The sequence below is a fragment of the Pararge aegeria genome, chromosome 3 (assembly GCF_905163445.1).
Source record: "Pararge aegeria chromosome 3, ilParAegt1.1, whole genome shotgun sequence".
In the NCBI taxonomy this organism is placed as follows: domain Eukaryota; kingdom Metazoa; phylum Arthropoda; class Insecta; order Lepidoptera; family Nymphalidae; genus Pararge; species Pararge aegeria.
In genome coordinates, this window is record NC_053182.1 from 7,070,749 (window position 1) to 7,091,934 (window position 21,186).

General features: G+C 37.2%; 1 protein-coding gene across 1 annotated transcript in view; it reads left to right on the forward strand.

Annotated features, from left to right (window-relative positions):
* Positions 1-17,832, forward strand: part of LOC120637424 (dynein heavy chain 7, axonemal) — a 48,331-nt gene extending 30,499 nt beyond the window's left edge. The window contains exons 63-76 of the mRNA XM_039909263.1: positions 586-731; positions 1,284-1,436; positions 1,547-1,676; positions 2,229-2,470; positions 3,098-3,254; positions 4,500-4,666; positions 5,522-5,530; positions 5,618-5,638; positions 6,378-6,615; positions 12,743-12,894; positions 13,241-13,378; positions 13,925-14,068; positions 14,854-15,067; positions 17,413-17,832. Coding sequence (XP_039765197.1) covers positions 586-731; positions 1,284-1,436; positions 1,547-1,676; positions 2,229-2,470; positions 3,098-3,254; positions 4,500-4,666; positions 5,522-5,530; positions 5,618-5,638; positions 6,378-6,615; positions 12,743-12,894; positions 13,241-13,378; positions 13,925-14,068; positions 14,854-15,060 — 1,904 coding nt within the window. The 3' untranslated portion in view covers positions 15,061-15,067; positions 17,413-17,832. The remainder of the gene's footprint in view (positions 1-585; positions 732-1,283; positions 1,437-1,546; positions 1,677-2,228; positions 2,471-3,097; positions 3,255-4,499; positions 4,667-5,521; positions 5,531-5,617; positions 5,639-6,377; positions 6,616-12,742; positions 12,895-13,240; positions 13,379-13,924; positions 14,069-14,853; positions 15,068-17,412) is intronic.
* The last annotated feature ends 3,354 nt before the right edge of the window (positions 17,833-21,186 follow it).

Genomic DNA, 21,186 nt, shown 5'->3' on the forward strand with positions numbered 1-21,186 from the left:
GAACCAATAATAACACAAATAATCGACAAACTACATTTCATGCTTGCAATTGACAAATAAATCTCTTCAACTGTCTAGTTTCAAGTTTATCACAGCAGCGATGTTGAGTTTTAATTCGACCTACGGCACTGAAATGTAACATAGCTTCGAATACCCACTAAAATTTGTTTGCCGTGTATGCAATTACATGTGTATGCCACTCGTAGCTAGAAACTCGCTACCGTATAGTCACAGCAAGGATAATCATACAGAAGTCCGGTAAAGTCGCCTTGACTGAACAATCGGGCGGTAGGTGCGGGGGTGTGCAGGAACCTAAACATAGCCTCTATAACGAAATTTATAGAAATTGCGAATTTCAAGACTGCTGTTTATTCGTTTTTTTACTACAGTTAATTTTTTTGATTTATTTCTTGACAAATGAAAAGTATGTTAGTCCGTAGATCCGTTTTTTATACAAATCACTGACGATATATACTGCTGCGACTCTGTCAGGTTATTTGGGCATTAATAACGAGATTAAAGGTTTCAAGCTACTGTATCTCTTGTTATACTGTGGTACAATATAACACAGGATTCTGTTTGCAGCGCAAATGGGGCGTCCGTTCGTAGAGCCACCGTTGTTTGATTTAGCTTCATCGTACTCAGATTCGCACTGCTGTATACCGCTATTGTTTGTTCTTACTCCGGGCTCGGATCCTATGGGGACTCTTCTTAAATTTGCTGACGATCAGGTATTTATTTAAAAATGTGCCATTATTATCTGCATATATTGTAATGGATTATATATAATATGTAGATATAATGGTAAATATTTATTTTCAAGATATACACAGGCAAAAGATAAAATTCAGCCAACAAATCAATTATTACAATAGGGACTACAAAGTTCTTAGCCACTTACTTTTAAACTTTCTATAATACTCTCTTGCATTGCAAATTTCTGATTCAACAGTAATTTTAATTTGATTTATGTTATTTTAACGTTGTCTTTCTTTGATTATCTTTACCGTGTTCTCTGTTTTAATTTTGTCAAATGGGTATTTGGCCTGATATAAAAGCATTTAGTATTATTATTATTAACAGTGGGCTTACTACAAACGCTTAAATATGTATTATTTAAATAGTGTTGACGCTCTTGGTTCGGAATTAAAATTCTCATTTTAGGGATGTCTAAGTATGTCATATTATAAAACTATTTTTTAAATAAAAAAAATAATACTGTTTTAAGTAATGACAGTGGACCCAGTATACCTTTTACACGTCTAATACACAAACACTTATAGGGTTTTGGATCATCACGCTTGTTCTCGCTGTCTCTTGGACAAGGGCAAGGCCCTATAGCAGTCAAGTTGATTGATGAAGGCATCAGAAGCGGCACGTGGGTTGTGTTGCAAAACTGTCACTTAGCTAAAAGCTGGATGCCGATGCTAGAGAAGGTAACTTATTATTCTAGAATGATGCAAATTGTATTTTAGACGCCTGAGTCTTGTTTTGATATAATAGTCCAATCCAAAGTTAATTTTTGTCTCTAAAACTTTTTTCTCAGATTTGTGAGAGCCTGACACCTGACTCAACGCATCCTGACTTTAGACTGTGGTTAACGTCTTACCCGGCGGATCATTTCCCAGTTTATGTTTTACAAAATGGTGTGAAAATGACAAACGAGCCACCCCAAGGTAGGTTAAGAAAAGATTCCCACCACGATGGCGAAGTGTGGATTGGTAGACTTCACACGCCTTTCAGAACATTATGGCATGGCAAGAAGAACATTATAGGCCCTGAGGAATGCATGTTTTCCTTGACCTTTAATGCAAGTGATATTAAATTGTGTTAAACGCGTGCGTTTCGGAGATGAAACTCTAACCACTAGGCTATCATTGCTTTACAACGATGTCTCTATGTTCTGATACTAACAGTATAAATGAACCTATAAGTTACAGAATAAACCATTTCAATTTGCGCCAATTACTTATTAAAAGACAATATAATACTTAGTAGCAATTTTGTATAGTAGTAGGTTTTTGCGTATGATTTAATAATAACGTATTGTCTTCATGTTCGTTACCCGTTGACATGTTTCATAAGTATTATATCAATTACCTTTCCATGTGTATTACCTTTCTTTACCTTGCTCTACATCTTTCTTTATTTTCCGGGCTTATATTCTGCCACGACGCTGTTCACAAGGTTAGGACGCTGTGTTATGCCGGTTGAAACTTTTTACCTAGGTCTAAGAGCGAACATCGCACGCTCGTACCAAAGCGACCCAATAAACGACATGGAGTGGTTCGAAGGCAACAAACAGCCGGAAAACTTCAAGAAGCTTCTGTTCGCACTTTGCTTCTTCCACGCCGTGGTGCAGGAGCGACGGCAGTTTGGCCCACTCGGGTGGAATATTCGGTACGAGTTCAACGAAACCGATCTGCGCATCAGTGTGACACAGCTGTACATGTTCCTCAATGAATACGAAGTAAGATATTTCAAGTGTAAATTATTGAAATGCGGAACCGAGTATGTATTTTTAAATAGATAAAAATTTGATATAATATTTACAATATATCTTTTACTAGCAGTTGCTTGCGTTCTTCTTTGTACAAATCACGTGGGGACCGTTTTTTTTCCTGGGACAAGAAAAGCATATTATGTTACTATTCGGCTTAACAACTGACTCTATGCAAAAAAAAACGATTGGTAGCTTAATGAGAGCATAAAGGAAGAACAAACCAACACATTTGCTTAATGAGAGCATAAAGGAAGAACAAACCAACACATTTATTCATTTATAATATTAGGAGCAAGCGGCTAAGGTCTGAACGCCCCCATGACCGTTGTAAGGACCTATGTCCGAATTACGTCACAAATCGGGGCTACAATATATCGGTAACCGGTCAAAGACATTAAAAATATTTGTTTCACTTCAAAAGAACGGAAACTTGTTACTTAATAAAGAAAATTTTCATAACAACCTTGACGTATTCATTGGTTCAAAAGGTACAACAAAATTTCAGCTACCAAATGACTTAATTCCTAAAATAAATTTTAACTATGAGACAGAATGAAGCGATATATACTCGTAATTAATTATTTGATTATGTAGGACGTACAATTTGTGGCGCTCCGGTACCTTACTGGCGAGTGCAATTACGGTGGTCGCGTCACCGATGATTGGGACCGTCGCTGCCTTAACACCATTCTCCATAAGTTCTACAACCCACGCGCCATTGATGAAGACAAATACCCTCTCGATCCAACAGGTAAACTCTATACAGCACGGGCACTTTTTTCAAACTCTAAAAGTGGTGAAAATAGATAAATGGTATCCTTAGATGAACCTATGTTTTTCAGTGTCTGGGTGTTTAAATATATTCATCAGTCATCTCAGTACACTTAACATAAGATACGCTTACTTTGAGGTTAAATGGTGATCTGTAGTATATTTATTTATTTATTGAATTTCAACACGTAACTTACTACCGTACATTGCTTTTTTAATACATTTTTTTTAAATCACAGTGCTGGATTTTTAGGGCTTGACTTTGAGCGTTAAATTTATTACGCTGAGTGTAATTCTTTACTTGAGGATGTGCATTAGGTACTCATTTTATATTTAAAAAAAATTAAATAAGGCCTTATGTAAATTATATACATTTATTGATGTTTTAAATTTTATTTTGCTAGTTATTCAGGTTGTTACACTCGGTTCGGTGTCAATCTAGACACCGAACCGAGTGTAATTTTGTACCTATTCGAAATCAATCGGTTTGGAATAATCTGCAGCATTTATACATTATGTTATCAAGAAAATTCATAGCATCTTTCGTTTTACTTGCTTGCTTAACAAATAATGCAAAACCCTTATATTTTGCTGGCACTTAATAAATAAAATAAAATTTTAATAATACCAAGAATATTCATAACATTTTTTGTTTCGTTTGCTTTTGAAACGATACAAGACGCCTTTATTTTACAATTATGCTGCAACTGTACACATGTTTTGATTGTTTTTAGCATATTATATATACTCTTGTAAAACAAAACCTGTTAAGTAATCGGTTCATTTTAAAAGGAAATCCTTGCATTAGAAAATCGTTTGGATTTTAATAGTGAGCAGGTTTCATTGAGCATTATTGCTTGTGGCGTTTATTTATTTATTTATTAGTAAGATTAATTATTAAATTATTTTATCAACATCAATAACAATTAAACTGAGAAAGAAATTAATATTCTATCAAGTGTCATTGCAACCATCAATGATATTAATTCGATCATCATCATCATCATCGTCATCATCATCATATTTAGATTACCGCCACTGGTCTCCTTCTGCAGTGATATTTCATTGTGTAAATCGCACATAGCACTGAAAAGATAAGAGTTGCCGGCCCGCAACTCGACCCTTCGAAAGTGAAGCCACCGCTTATAACTTTGATGCTATTTTTTTTTTACTTTTAATCGCAAATAATAAAAAAAAACATAATCTAAACTGCCTGTTCCTGTAGGCACATACTACGTTCCGACTCTACGAGAGCACGCAGATTTTATCCTATTCGCGCGATCTCTACCCGTGGCGACTCCGCCCAGCGTGTTCGGCTTCCACCCCAATGCTGATATAACTAAACATTTCCGAGAAGCCGAAGAACTTCTTAACACCGCAGTTCTCACACAGGTAACCAGTATATTATAAGCAAGAAGCAAATCACAAATATTCAACAGATATGGCTGGTATATACTTACTACACACTGATCCGAAGGACGCCAAAGTAGCAATCTTATGTGTTATGTTATATTAGGTTTAGGTTATACCATAATATTATGAATCATAGTTATTATATCATATACTAGCTGTTGCCCGCGACTGCGTCTGCGTGTGATTTTGTTTTTTGATGTGGCATTCAATTTAGTTGTAGTTAATGTATTCAGTATCGCTAAGACTTAAATGAGGGGTTTGCTGCTGTCCGCTGAGGAGTATATCTCCAACCACATTCATCAAAGTTTGGGCAAAAATAAACACATATTACAACCTCTATAATACAAAAATAATTATTTACATCGGTTATAATTTGTCGGAGTTATGGTGTAAAATCGTCAAATACTTTCACCCCCGCTCTCAAAGAAACCGAGCTTAGTGTCGGGATAAAAAGTATCCTATATTACTTCTAACACTTCCAAGAATATTTGTATAAAGTTTCATGAGGATCGGTTAAGTGGTTTTTGCGTGAAAGCGTAACAAACAAACTTACATTGACATTTATAATATTAGTAGGGATTATATATTCTTTCATACTATAGACCCATAAAAATAATTATTATATATGAGTTTGAGTTTGCATATTATAACATGACTACTTTGTTCACTAGTCTATAATCTGTTTCATTTAGATAAGTACTTATAGCAAAATATTTTCTACGAGTTGTGGCTACAGAGTATTTCAATAAGTATATTTGTAACATAATTTTGTTTGTATTTTTATTATTTAATCATCCTTTTCTGTTTCATCCATCCATCTTTGTCGGCCTGAAGGATCGCACGGTAAGCAAAATTTTTTGAATAAATTTAGTATCGTTCACGTTGTTTGTACAATTCAGTAATCATTTTGTATTTTATTATTCCCAAAAGGATCGCCTCAAAGAGTATTTGGTGAGTACTGAATTAATTTATCACAAAAGAATTATTTGTTTCGAATTCAATGGAGTTTTACGTTTGCATGACTACGCATTTAAATTTATCTCTTTGAGTGTATGAAATAATTAATGCTTTCAACAGTTTTATATAAAAATAACAAAATAATTATTTTTATATACGCATAATTGATTGAGTTTATTTTGAATGTTTTATAAATAACTAGCTGTTTCCCTCGGCTTCGTACGCGGTTTTGGTTTTTTGTGAATATTGCGAGAGCCGTACATTTAAAAAGCAATACATATGTGTTAATCCAGAGTTTAATCTATCTTCATTCCAAAATTCAGTCAAATTGGTTCATTAGTTTTTGCGTGAATGAGTAACAAACATCCATCCATCCATACCTACCATCTTTCGCATTTGTAATATTAGTAGGAAGGATGGGAACAGCTAATTTCATTTTATTTAAATTAAATAGTCAAGCCGATTTTTTATAACTAAAAAGTGGAGCTCATCCGAAAGGAGAATATTTTTAAAGATTCTGTATTATATTTATGTGCGTTTAAGTAATTCAAATATAACTGGCTTCAGAAGAAGAAAAACATAGTGAGCAAACCTGCATGCCTGAGAGCTCTTCATAATTTTCTCAAAGGTGTGTGAAGTCCACCAATCCGCACTGGACCAGCGTGGTTGTCAAAGGCCTAAACCCTTCCTACCGGTAAATGGTTGATGTGATGATGATTTTATAAAATTTTAGGACACAATGGCCGCCGGAGGGGCAGGCACTACTCCCGAACAACAGGCCATGGCTATCGCGGAAGATGTTTTAGCCAGGCTACCGAACAAGATCCTGAGGGGTCCATCGCATGAGGGCGATATCAAGCCCGCAGACATGACGCCCATGTCCATTGTCGTAATACAGGAGGCGGCCAGATACGAGCGACTCGTTAGCGTAGTACGGACCAGCTCAAGGGCTGTCATCGGAGCTGTTCAGGGTAAGTTTAAGCAATCATGTTATAACATGAGTAAGTATAGAAAATGTAAGAGAATGAGTATAAAAGGAAACACACAAGTGTGGCACCATCGGCTTTATACTGTTTGGTCTAGCAACACAAGTTACCTATTTCAAGATACTATGCTAATATTAGCTATTTTGTTAACTGTATATTCAAAATTATTTCATCCTTACTTATTATTATTACCTCATACCTATACATATTTTTTATTAACGGAAAACGAAGACACGAGGTAATTGGCATCTGAGTACTCCGAATCGCGAAACAGAAATCGCAAGTGTCCAAGTCTAAGCGGTACGCATTTGTTCTGCAAATAAACTGCAGTCTGCATTATTGCAATTTTGCAGCTAGTTCTAATGTAAGCCGTATGTGGAGCCGTATGTATGTGGAATGCTAATATCTAGTATAGACGGTTAATAATAATAATAATCTTTATTCCAGATATTACATCCATTTTGTTAGTAATACAAACAATTGCTTAAGACTATGTTAGTAACTAGGTTAGTTTATTTATTATAATATAAATTTATTTGACTAGATACCCATCCATGAGACACTAAGAGTGCATATGCAAACCAATCCAGTGTCTCATAAATGGATTATCTAGTTTTTCAGACAAAGTCTTCAGAATGCCGTTGGAGCTACCACGGATTCTGCTCATCACCGATGCTGCTCTTTTTCTCATAATTGCATAAAAATCGTCGGTACGAGCCTCAGCAAACATCAGTGACGCACTGCAGAACCTCGGCAGCTCCATCAGCACCCTGAATCCATTATTATATTGGACGCGCAGGTCATTGTAGGTCCTCTGCGTATATGACACCCACAGGCTGCACGTGTAGAAAGTTTGGCAATATGCCTTAAAGAGAGTTATTTTTACTTGTTTGTTGCAACGTGCAAACCTGCGAGCTACCATATTGCATCGGACTGCCAACGCCCTGCGCTCCCTTTCTATATCTTTTATATCAGACATGTCTTCCGTAACAATATGCCCTAGATATTTAAACTCTGTGACTCTTTTAAGAGGAACTCCGTTAAGAGTCACAGGAGGGATATCATCCGGCGAGTTACCTTTGCTCTTAAAAACTAATAGCTCACTTTTTTTTACATTATACATGAGTCCATGTGACTCAGCATACGACTCGCACATCTTGAGTAACTTTCTCAGTGCGCTAATTGATGGACTCAGCAGAACCATATCGTCTGCATAACTCAAGTTATTCACCATAGTGCCATCAATAGAGCAGCCAATCCCGGTTCGGCGGAGTCCATCAATCAGCTGATCAATGTAGACGTTAAACAGGGAGGGAGATGTTAGTCCACCCTGTCGAACTCCGCATTCAAGGTGATATGGATCCGAAAAAGCACCAGCCCATTTGACCCTGTTCGTTTGTGAGCTATACCAAAACCTTAATATATTAACCAATTCTGGTGGCACATTAAGGTCCCTCAGCTTTGTCCACAGCTGTTCGTAACAAACAAGGTCAAATGCCTTAGAAAGATCGAGAAAGGCGGCATAGACAGGTGTCTTCCTGTCAGTATAGTATTTAACAGTCTGCTTGAGCGCCAGTATAGCACTTTCCGTGGATACATTTCTTCTAAAGCCGAACTGTGCATCATTTAATTTTATATATCCACTGAGCTGGCGGTCAAGCAGACCATCAAACACCTTTCCCAATACTGTGGCTAATGCAATTGGCCTGTAGTTACCTTTATCGGCAATATCACCCGTTTTATTTTTAACTACAGGCACAACTACATTATCCATTAGGTCTGCAGGAAGGTACGAGTGTCGGATGCAAAACGTATAAAACATAGCAAGGATCCGGTAAACATGAGAACCCGCATTCAACAGGTGCTCTACACTCAGTTCATCATGTCCCGGAGCCTTTCCCCTCGCCAAGCTCTTTATAATACTATCTACCTCTTTAGCGCTAAATGATAGAGAAGAGCCCGACGCAGGCAAATCAACCCTCTGCGCATACTGATTCCGAGTTAATGGTGATTGGACTCTAAAATGCTCCTTGAATATGTTAGCTATACGTTTTGCATCCGTTTCCCCATCGACACTAACAGGGAGGCTCGCTCTAGGGTTTAATTTGTTTGTTTCCTTCCAAAATTTATGGAATTTTTTCTGTCTATGCTGCTCTGCTAATACATCCATCTGCAATTGCTCTTTATTTCTCTGACAAAATTTAAGTTTATTTTTAAAATTCTTCTTGCTAGACTTCATGTCTTGAAATTCTTTACCATACAAGAGCATGCCATGTATTTTCCACGTCTCAAATTTTTCACGAGCCTCCCTGCGTGCGTCCTTGACGTACTTATTCCATCCAACCACACGCCTACGCCTCCCAACTCGTCCCGGCTGGTTGCTCGCGATCGCTGCCTCCTGCAGCGCGTGGACTACTTTTCGGTACAACTCATCAATCACAAGCCTATGACTTCCATCCGTACATATATCGTCACAACATGCACTTAGTTCCGGAGGGAAGTCAATGTTTCTCAAAAAGCTGTTACATACTTGTTGATATATATTGGTCTGAGTTCTGTCTCCCCATCTTATTTTGTCTTTGTTTTGTGTTAGTACATCATAATTCCTTGATTTTATTCTTGTAACATAAAGATTACAATTGATCTCTAGGGGAAAATGATCAGACCAATATACATCGTAGCGCACCTTGGCCTCACTGATCGACAGCCACGCTGCCTCCGTGGCCACACAGTGGTCGAGCCAGCGACGACATCCATGTGCGTCACTTATAAATGTGTATGTGTCGCTGTCTCGCCCGAGCTTAGCAATATCGGCGCATATCCATTTCTGGTCGGTACAAAAATTTAAAAGTTCCTTACCGAAGAGTTCGCCAAGATGCGCATTAAAATCGCCCAACATATATACCGACTCAATGCCACAGGTATCAATTATAGCTACAATTTCACTTAAACAATCATTAAATTCAATAATATTTTCAGCTGAATCCGTAGGCATGTACACATTAACAAACAACATCTCGCGATTGGCAGTTACGCCCTTTATCGCCGTAATGCGATCACTATGACACGGCACTATAGACACTGAGGTAAACACACTTTTCCGCCACAATACCGCCACGCCTCCAAACGGCCTGCCTCTCAGTATCCCAGTGGAGAGATTTATAGATGACTTACCAGTGTACATGAAATCGTTATGTATTTCCCCGAGTAAAGGTATCTCATAAGGCATAAGCCAGGTTTCTTGAAGGGCTATTATATCTGCCGATTGACAAAGTGACTTCACACATTCACTAGATCTCTTAAGGCCCTTGCAATTAAAAGTAATCAATTTTAAATTTAAATTTTTATCCATTATTAGAAGTTTCTTTGGCCTCTGTTCCATTTGCCTGAGCTGAGTCTGCCCTCCTACCTTTGAAATATATGTACCGCCTAAATGCTATACCCTCTGGCCACATGTTTTCATCCATAAATACCGATAGCTTGTGGTGAGGAATATCAAATTTGTAGGCTTCATACTGTTTATCCTGTTTCATTTTTATTTTGGTGAGTTCTACTGAGACATTCGTCTTTTCATAAATATGCCTTTTAATATCACTTATTGAAGCGCCCTTGTCAACGTTATATATGTAAAAAGGTATTTTGACTTCCGCAGCCTTAAAACTCCCATTTGACACGGTAGAACCCTTACCCTTATTTCCTTTAAACTTGTTTTTAATTTTACTTTTATAAGTTACCTTAATCCATTCCTCTTCTTTAGGTTTTTCGCTCGACTTTAAGATATCGGCAAATGTTACGGTCGAAACCGCAGTGGGCCTCTCCACGTGTCTATCTAAAACAAGATCGCTGCTATCGGAGTGCATCCTGTGTATGAGCGGGACATCTTGATGCGCTTGCGTTACTGACTGCACTCTATTGTTATCTAGCCCGACCGGTTTGTTCGAAACCGCGGTAGGCCGCAGGTTACACGCGCGCGGCGTGCAATAAGGATGCATAGCCGTGTTCGCACTATGTTGGAGCGGAATAGATTGCTGACCTTGGCCTTGCGTATTTGCTATGCACTCTCCGTTCATTGACCCCGCTGTCAGCTGATTATTATTGTTCGGAGCAAACTCGATGCTCGCGACTTGTTTCTCCTTTGTAACTTTCAGTGGTGAGACAGAGATAGCACTAGTACTGTTGCTTACGTTTAAGAAATCGCCAACGGTCATTGCTTGCTCGCCGGCTGACTCATTAACAGACGATTTTAAAACAATTGGCGGTAAGCCGATCGGCCCGCTATCGACATAGCAACTTTCTGATAGACATGCACCTCTCTTAGTATTTACATAATCGCCTCTAGGACTGCAGTCTCTAAGGTCTATTTTCGAATGTTCACCTCTCACCGACTTCATGAAATCTTCCTTCATTACATATGTTTCCTTAATATTTTTCACATCAGCCTTTAAGATTAATAGATCTTTTAACAGTCTAGTTACATCTACGTGATCAAACGTTAGCGGGGGCAGTTTCTGTAGATCCCGCGCCACAAAGATTGGAAGTTTTTCTGGGTCTGTATTCTGGAAAAGGCAGATGATGTCCTCTACTTCCCGTTGCATTTTACCATCTCTCCTTCTGGATATATTCCGTTTCTTTGCTGGCACTGCCTCGAATAGCAATCTCTTTGCTTTCTTGATGTCCTCAGCAGTGAAACCAGAGACGCAAACACGTATAAGGCTTTCCACATCCATAATATTTAGCTTTCCTTCAATAAAACATAAAACCTCCGAAATTACAAGGTTACACCCCACACATTTCACTGTACTTTCACTAATTTCACTCGACGACATCACGATCGCTGTTCTAGTGACCGGTCGCTACGACGGTCGCGACCGGTCACGGTCGGTTAATGGAGATCGATAAGTGATCTTATGAGAAAAGTAGAGGTTCGCGAAGGGCATTGTTTTAAGAAACAGAGCCGCTTGAGTGTTACAGCATACCTAGTTTCCGGCCAAACATTATTTCTACCTTTTCAAATTATGCCTTTAATACAACTACGCGAGTAGGTACGTACAGAAGATGGAAAAAAGCTTTAAACTCTCTGCACGGCAAGCATGGGCAGGAGATAATTACCTCCCCAGGAAAAGAATAAAAATGTATCTTCTCCCACAGCTCTATCAACTTTCAGAGCAAGTGGAAATAATATCCAAACAAAATATGTGTCATAATAAACGGGGGTCAACTTCTCTTATTCCATGTTCCAGTACTTTTATGGGATTTTATTTTTATCTCCTGCCTATGCTAGCCCTGCTTATGTTATGTAAGCCTTTAGAGACTTACCTAACGACTAACATCAAACATTTCCAATGACGTAGGTAATATATTTATATTTTTAGCTTGACGTCTCCGAGATTGGCGAATCGTAAATTCGAACGCGTCACATGTTGTCGACACTTTGATATTGGCAATTATTGAATTTGTAATATATTGAGTAATGTATTTTCGTAATCTCGTGCTTGACAATGCATGAATATAAGTAATTAAAGTTTTGAGTATATTATATACTTAAAGTTTTGAATATATTTTACGGTTATTTAGAGTTTGAAAAAACAGTATGAACAAAAATTAACTGTTTTCTGTGAATCTTTAATTTTTTTTTTGTATTACTTTATTTTAACCATAGCACAAATTAATTAATATAAAGTGTAGGCAAGATTATAATCCCATGGGACCTTCTGAGATTTCAATTTTAATAGTAGAGCTCTTTGTGACAGTACTCGTCCCTCGAAGTACTAACGTCATGCTTATTTCTGTCACCAAGCAGAATTGATGTGTTCCGCTCTGAAGGGTGTTCACACAGGGTAGCATGTTGTAGGGCATCTTAGTAAATTGAATTTATTTGTTTGTAATTAGTTTTATTTTCAAGCTATCTCTAGATCCCTTTGATTAGCAATTCACCATTGAACTCTTCAGCTTTTATGAGCATAATGAAGGTACTATATAAGAATCGAAGTTTTAGAAAAATATGTATTTCTGTTCACTGTAAAATATAGTTATCGCTAACATATGTAACTTTATGTTAACTACAAAAATATGAATAATAATTTTAAGACAGAATACTTATATAAATTGACAGGCGTGAGTGTCCTAACGGATATAACGGAAGAAGTACTTACGAGTATGGTACGCGGACGCATCCCAGCCTTGTGGGCCGGCAAAAGCTACCCGTCGCTTAAGCCACTCGCTGCCTACTTCAACGATCTGCTGGCAAGACTTGAATTCCTTCAGGTAACTTTCTAAAACATCCTATCTATGTGTCCTTAACGTCATATCATCAATCAAGTAAATCTTCATCAGCCTTATTGCTGGGCACTTTTTTATAGAAGAGAGTGTTAAGTTTGTTAAGTTATAACCTCCACGCTGCTCCAATGCGACAAAAACCATAAAAACCGAGACCAACCGCTTAGCGGGAGCCCCAAAACACAAATATACTAATTCTGACTGGTACTGAGAATATCTTGACTGTAATTACCTATAAATTATTCGCCTGAAGGGGAAAAAGTATTTTGCAAATGTTTTATCCGATGAGTTGGCATTGGGATTTTGGCTATAGTTGTCACTTTTTTGATTGCAGCATTGGCATCAGTACGGGCCGCCGGTTGTGTTCTGGTTGTCGGGCTTCTACTTCCCCCAGGCGTTTCTCACAGCGGCCCAGCAGAGCTACGCACGCAAATACAAGATACCAATTGATCAGCTCGCCTTCCACTACGAGGTTAGAACACAAGATATAAAGCGTATGTTACATAATCTTCGCCTTAATTTCACATTAGCGAAATGTCATTATTGAAATCTTAATCATTTGCACATTTGAATATCCAGTAATTCATTATCTAAATAAAGTAACTTCAAGATGGGACGATAATGTAATATATTTACTATGAAAATATCAAGGTCGATAGAAGGAAGAAGATTATTCCTAGATTCAGCGTACACCTAAATCCAGGTTAATAAATTAGACCAAACGTGGATTGAATTACCACAGACTAATGTTTTTACTTCTGATCTAGTAGTGCGGCTAATTTGGTGTCAGAAATTTAATCGGATGACCTCGGATAAAACCTCAGTTTTTGAACGTCCTTCCAGGTTCTGTGCTCTAGATTCATACAATCTGGGTACTTTGAAATACAAAAGAGAATGGGCAGCTTCTAAGCCAGAGTGATCTTAGACAACATCTACACTTTCCATCAGATCGAATTTCTTGTTAACCAGCCATTATCTAATTTAAAAGATATAGATAACCCGACTGTTCCTGAACTAGGTGCAACGGACGTTCACTCTAGAGACGCCTCCGGACGAGGGCGTGTACATCCACGGCTTGTTCATGGAAGGCGCTCGCTGGAACATGGAGGACTACATGATGGACGAATCAATTCCTAAAGTGCTCTACGATGATTTCCCACCGGTCAGTGGTTTACAGTTTAAGTTGGTACATCTAACTCGAATCCACGCTTTCCATGAGGCATAGTCACTGTTAATCACACGATACGAGTGGCGTCGGGTGTTGTGGGCGTAGGATGTATGATGCACCTACCTCATCGGCAAATTTCTGCACTGTTTTTAATTTACCGGTAAATATACCAGGTTATTATAATATTGTCCTATTCAGTACTATTTAATTTACTGACTGTTCCCTTATGGGTTACCGTTATAATAATTAAAATAACGATTTCATTACGTATATTTATCTCAGTAAATAAGCCGGTTTATGCAGGGATTTTAAAAATAAGTCACTCCTCAAATCTAATAATTGGAAATCATTATCGTTAGGTACGCTGCTGCTTTAATTTATTGATTGATATTCAAAATTAATTTCAATTTTCTTATACAAATCGCAGTGCACGTGGAAGACCACAATTTTGTTTTAAATTTAAACTTCTATAAACCGATTTATTTGTGGCAATACAGTAATACCAGAGTTAATGATTTTACCTGGTTTTTTCGTTTTCCAAAATGTTTGCATCTGGTGCCGTTCAGAAACATACAAACATAACAAAACAACAATACTAATCGCATGTCCATTTGGCATAACGTCGATAAAGATGGCTTTGGATCCAGTGGCGTTAAGATGTGTTTTTAACTTTAGTTTTGTCAATAAGCTCCTACTAACAAATACTCCTTTAATAAGCAGAAGATATGCAGAAGGTAACAAAGCAGGTTCACTTACAATTTTAAATATTTAACTTCTAGGTATGGCTGATTCCGCTAAAGCGGGAGGACATCCCAACGGACGTATTCTACAACTGCCCTCTGTACAAAACGGGAGACAGACGAGGAGTGCTCTCTACTACGGGCCATTCCACCAACTACATCCTGTTCATGCGCCTTCCTACCACACAGCATCCTGACCATTGGATAATGCGTGGAGTTGCTTTACTGACGCAGCTGCCCTTCTGAATGGACCGTACGAGAGTTTAGTTCTTATTGCGGTATTTATTTGTGGAAATCTGATAGCTTAAACAACTTCACAGTTTTCTCGCGTTCTTCGTTCTTAGATAGATTTTCGTTTCGCTTTTCTCAAATATTGGTAAAATTTGAGCATTACTATAACATCCCTCAACGACATCAATCAAAATAGCTTTACACGCGAGTAGCAATTAGCAAAAGTTGTATGAAAAATCTATCTAATATAAATATGTATCTGTCGTGGTTTAACGGCCACCGTATCGTGGTTTAAATAACATAGTGAACTCATATAAGTAGTGGAATTTAAAATGAAACGATCATTTAATCTGAACAAAATGGCAACCAAGATGGAAGAGGTAAATTATTTCAATTTCTAAGGCGTGCAAATATAAATCTGTTAATTGAAAAAAAAACAAATGAAAAATTTAACGCGGGAAAAATTGTTGTTGTTCGTGGTTCGTCATTGATTTAAAAAAAGGATTTGTTTTTTAAATAAAAATTTCTGCCTAGGTAATATTTAATTAAATTTCCGCGCATTATTTGAGAGAAGTACTATACAAGCTTTAGCCACACGTGTTTGCGTAAAACAACGGGAGTCTGAGTTCCTAGAGTCAGTTTTATAATTGCGGTGTCCAAAAAAAATGCCACAATTTTCGCTACTAATAATTTGCTTCTTGAGTCATCATCACCATTTGTGAGAGGGGTTTAGAGCTTTTTTTTCACCACGCTTCTCCATTTTAGGTTGGCAAGCTTGAGTGACCTTACATTTTAATGATGATAACCGGAAACAACAGCTTAACGTGCTCTCCAGACACGGGGTCAGGCCACGCTAATTACCTAAGTACGGGGTGGTAAAGTAATACACATTTATTACTTTACAGAAAAATCGGTCACCTAAAAATGTTTTGCTAGCCAATTTATTATATTTATTTAGTGTGTGCTAAGTAGTACAACCACGCATCCCAGCGAATTAAAAAAACGAATTTTGAATTAAGAATAATAAGCACATCGAGAAATAAAACATGCATCTACTACGTTATCCAGCTTTGCATTCGTTTAAAATGCGACGAGATATTTGTTTGCTTCGAACATTAAACGCTTTTGGAATATAGAATGAGGTGGAATATAATTTTAATATTAGACTGAGCGCTCTTGGCTTAAAAGCTGTTTTAGATTAGAGATAAAACCCCGTTTGACGTCCAATTTCGTTTTAAATTAAGTGTAATTTAATTATTTCGAATTAAGCTCATTTTAATCAGCACCGCCTCTTTTCAAAAAGAATGGTATCGTTATAGAACCTCAACATAACTAAACTTTGATAGCAAAAATTATTGTGAAAATATGCCCAAATTAATGTTCAACAGTTGCTTGTACAAAGTCTTTAAATATTTTGGCTAACCTATTCGTCGACCACGTAAAAAATGTGCCCATGCAAACAATAATTAATTTTGTTTAATTGTATTTAACAACATCTCATCGTGTTAGTTATATCAGCTATATGATTTCAAAGTTATACTGGTGACGGACGCGAGATCGATCTTGGAGCCTCCCTCCCTATTTTTGACAAAAAAAAGGTAATTTTTAGTTTTTAAAGCAGCTTTTTTAAATACCGCCAAAGACTTTGAAGATAAAGCTAGAATTAAATGAACAAAAAACTTTATTTTGTAGAATTTTTTTACATTTTAATTTAAAGCTGAACGTTGATGGCTTATTATTGCTCGGAAAGCTGTAGCTGCCTCACAAAGATTCTATCTCGAATCTATTTGCAATAATACCAGGTATTGATTAATCCAAGTTATATGCGAGGCCGCTATATTGTAAACCAATAATGGCGGACCCAGCCGGGCTTCATGCTAAAATATTTAAACCACTTTTAAACACAAATAGCTTGCATTGTGGAGATGGATATTTTAGGGCGTAGCCAGTGTTGATCCTCGTAGAGCACGTTAAACCTTCATCGGTCGCGGCGCGTCGGTCCCAGTTTCGATGACTAATATGACGTGATAATAATCATTTAATTTCATTTTCTACCGTGATTTAGGATTTTAATATGGCTGATTATGACTTAATTTGATTTTAAGTTAATTAAAAAAGATATAAGCAGGTGAAGCCGCGGACACAAGTCTTTTTTTTATATGGGATATTGCGCATAAGGGCGCGAGAGACAGACAGAATGAAATTTAAAAAAAGTTCTGAGAGGTTTATGGGCATTGACTACAGAATCCTAATAAAAAAATAAAATGCTACTACAATATTATGTCGCCTACCAAAGTACTAATTACGTTTTCTGCTCCGCTCCGGGTCGAGTTAATTAACATGAATTTTGTTTTGTCTTTGTTGTAGAAGCTTCCTTTACTTGCGAACAAAGGCGAACTCAACAAATGGCTTCTCTTCTAACAGGTAATGAAGAAAGCTTTCAGTAACAAATTTCATAAAAATAATGAATGTTATATTTTATATTATTACGTTAAATTATTATTGCGAAGTTAGTAAATTTGATTTATTACGTTTATCTTGTGACCTGACCGAAAATTATAAACAAAGAAAAATAAAATATCCCACTACAAGTTTGCCGTTAACTGCAATCGCGTCTGGTGGTAAGTGATGATACAGTCTACGATGGTAACGGGCTAAACTTTTAGTTTGGCAGTTTATTAAAAGGCATACCAGTAATTAATTTATCGTTTCGGAACGCTAAAGCACTTGGCAGCACACGTCTTTGTTGGTAGGATGGTAACTAACCACGGCCAAGGCGTCCCACCAGACAAGAATATTCAATCTATAATTATTTATGATGAATTACTAATTTACCTATTGACTACGCAGTGAAATCCTTTGTTCTTTTTATCTCATTGTTTTTTTTTTTGAAATACATGTAATAGATATAAGTTTTCTTATTTATTTTATGAATAAAGTATTTAATTATTGGGTGAATAGCGTTTTCTTTGTTACATTTTTAAAAAAAATTTGTTCAAAATCGTATAGGGTTAGTGCTGGGTAGCTTAACTAGCTAGCTTGAAGGATTTATATTTGGGAATACATGTAATAGATTTAAGTTTTCTTATTTATTTTATGAATAAAGTAATTTAATTATAGGGTAAATACAGTTTTCTTTGTTCCATTTTTAAAACTTTTATGTTCAAAATCGAATAGGGTTAACGCTGGGTAGCTTAACTAGCTAGCTTCAAGGAGTTATATTTTTAATATAGTAAAAATTGACGGACCCACCTGATGGTACCTGAAAAACCACCGCCTATAACACACCGCAGCAACACTTCTTAGAGCATGCAGAGGATAGGTACGTTCTACAAATTTCCGCCGCGGCGTCCGTCAATCTGAGGATCGTGTGCCTGTATTATAATTATAACAGCAACCAGATCCTTAAGACTGGAACACAATGCTGCTTTGCGGCAGAAATGAGTATGGAGATACTACTTCACGGACAAGCTTGTCACAAAAGCTACTCTGTTTTAAGAGAATTCGGCTTAGTTTAAATGAACTCGCACGTGGAGAACTAGCCTTAATCTAATAGTTATTCTATTACTTAGTAATCTGTTAATGCCGAGTCATCTCTAGAGAACGAACGTTATATTATTATTTAAGAGTACTTTGGTACACCGCTTTAGTCATTTAAGAAAACTTTGTAAGGTCATTATCATCATTATTACAGCCCGCGGACGTCCACGGCTTAACATAGGCCTATCCCAAAAAGCGCGACGACATCCGATCCTCAGCCTTCCTCATCCATCCACTCCTCGTCACTGTGTTTCTGTTGTCGGTCCATCGTGCTGGAGGGCGTCCCGCACTAAGCTTGCTGGTTTGTGGTTGCAGCTCTAAAACTGTTCTGATCCAACGGCCAACGCACCTAGTTTGGGCTATGTCAGTGACTTTAGTTCTCCTGCGGATATCTTCGTTTCTTATTCTATCCTTCAGGGAAACTTCCAACATATCCCTCTCCATAGTTTGTTTAGTGAGTATAAGGTAGGTGAGGTTTGGACAATATTTTCACAAGTGCTCAAAACTCAAGTAGAATAGATAGCAGTAATATTTCGCCATCGGGATCCATAATATGGTAGTCTGGTGACTGTCACGGGCGCGTTGACTTGGAATTAAAGCATATTACGCTGCCCTGTCATTTAACATGAAAAAGCTCGCATCCCAGATACGGCATGTATTAAATAAGCGAGTAGTGGGCTGTTGTAGGGGGTGGGGGTGGAGGCATAGTACGGGAGGCACTCGGTCTGGCACGGCGTCGCCCCGGTAACGCGAGATATTGATCTGCGCGCTCTCCCGCGCAGCATCCCCCGGCCCCCAACCCGCCCCGCACGCCGCTCTCCCCTCGCCCTTGATCTGCTCGACCGCCGCCCTCGCAGTGCCACCCCATTCAAATACTTATTACACTTTGCACTGCACACTCCACGTAATTCAATGAAGAAATTTCTCTTGCAGCTCACATTGATGCTATAGCTACTTCGCCTATTCACATTAATAATTAGTTGCAGAGTTGGACATGAAACTTGTGGGTAGGAAACAAGCAAGCAAGACAAGCAGCGAAGTCCTTTGTTTGATATCACCTGCCTACTCTTTAAAAATATATTGAATTTGTTCCAATAAAATTTATTGGAACAAATTCAATACGCTGATGAATTAAATTGATACGCTGTTCTAATTCTTAATCATAATTTATCTTATATTCTTATTAATCCATTTGACAGTATGGATCCAATTTTATACAATTGAGAATTTTCAGAATACAAAAAAAAAATAATAGAAGGTAATAATTGTCAGGCCAAGCAGAAGCTAAGCTAAGCTGAGTGGAAAACCATAGCTGATAAACGGAGCAAAACTTCGCAGGGCATGCGAGGAACACGTCCTACAATTTGCAGCCCTTTGTCCTACAATTTGCAAACTGAGACGTAGATGTTAAGCTTTATGTGTCTGTAATTACACCAGCAACCACACCCTTTGGACCGGAACACAGCAATGCTGCAAACAAACTTCCCCAAAAAAACATTACAACAAAACAAACAAAAACTACATTCGTTAAATTGTAGTACCTACCCATAGTTATGAAAGCCTAGATTTTAATATGTCGGTACGCGATAAAATACTATTATAGTTGGAAATCGTTGAATAAGCTCAAATATTAAACTAGAGACTGGGCGGGTATTATCGTGCTGAAAATTTAATTGTCAGTACAAGCGTATATATATTTTTCAATTTATTTTAAGTAAGTAATAACACTTAAAAACGTTTTTTTTACTACACTGTGAATGCTACCATACTATCAAGCTTATTGAATGGTTATTTGAGGAATAATTTTACCAACCTATTTTTCTATTATATATAACAAAGTTTTTGCAGAAAAGTTGGTCTTAATTTTATCGTGTTTGCTGATATTTTAAAAGCAAACGTGTAAGAAGAAGAAGAAGAAGAAATACTTTATTGCACACAAACATCGAAATATACATGACATTTTTGTTCTGTTGCTTATTCTATAATAAGCAACAGAACAAAAATTGTAGGCATGCAAAGGCGGCCTTATTGCTGCAAGCAATCTCTTACAGGCGATCTCTGGCAGAAGGAAAAGCTGCAAGAGAGCGGGATAGTGCAATTATATATACATATATATTCGAAAATAAATAGACGTACATATAAAATAAATATATATATATATGTATGTACATATATTAAATATTGAAAAAAGAAAAATACAAATAATACACATTAATTAAGATATTTGTTCAAATTACTTCACTCAAAGACAGATAGTAGTCTTTAAGAGTAAGTTAAAGTTATAAAATATTTGTCTTTATGAATACTATAAATGAATATTAAAACTACATGCCGTCACAGTAAAAATGTTTACTGTGACGTGCATACGGTCGATATTCCTGTCAAGGTGCGCCAACAGATACTTCACACCGAAAAATAAGCTGTTATTTTTTCCCGACCCTAAAAACGTAAATTGCATTTAATGAAAATGAAAAACACGTTCCATAGCTTTGCTGCACTTGTTTGTGCTACTCTCAAACGGCATTCATTTTATCGAGATGGGTGGGACCACCCCATTTTATCAATACCTAACTACCTACAGTTGACACTTAGTCCAATATT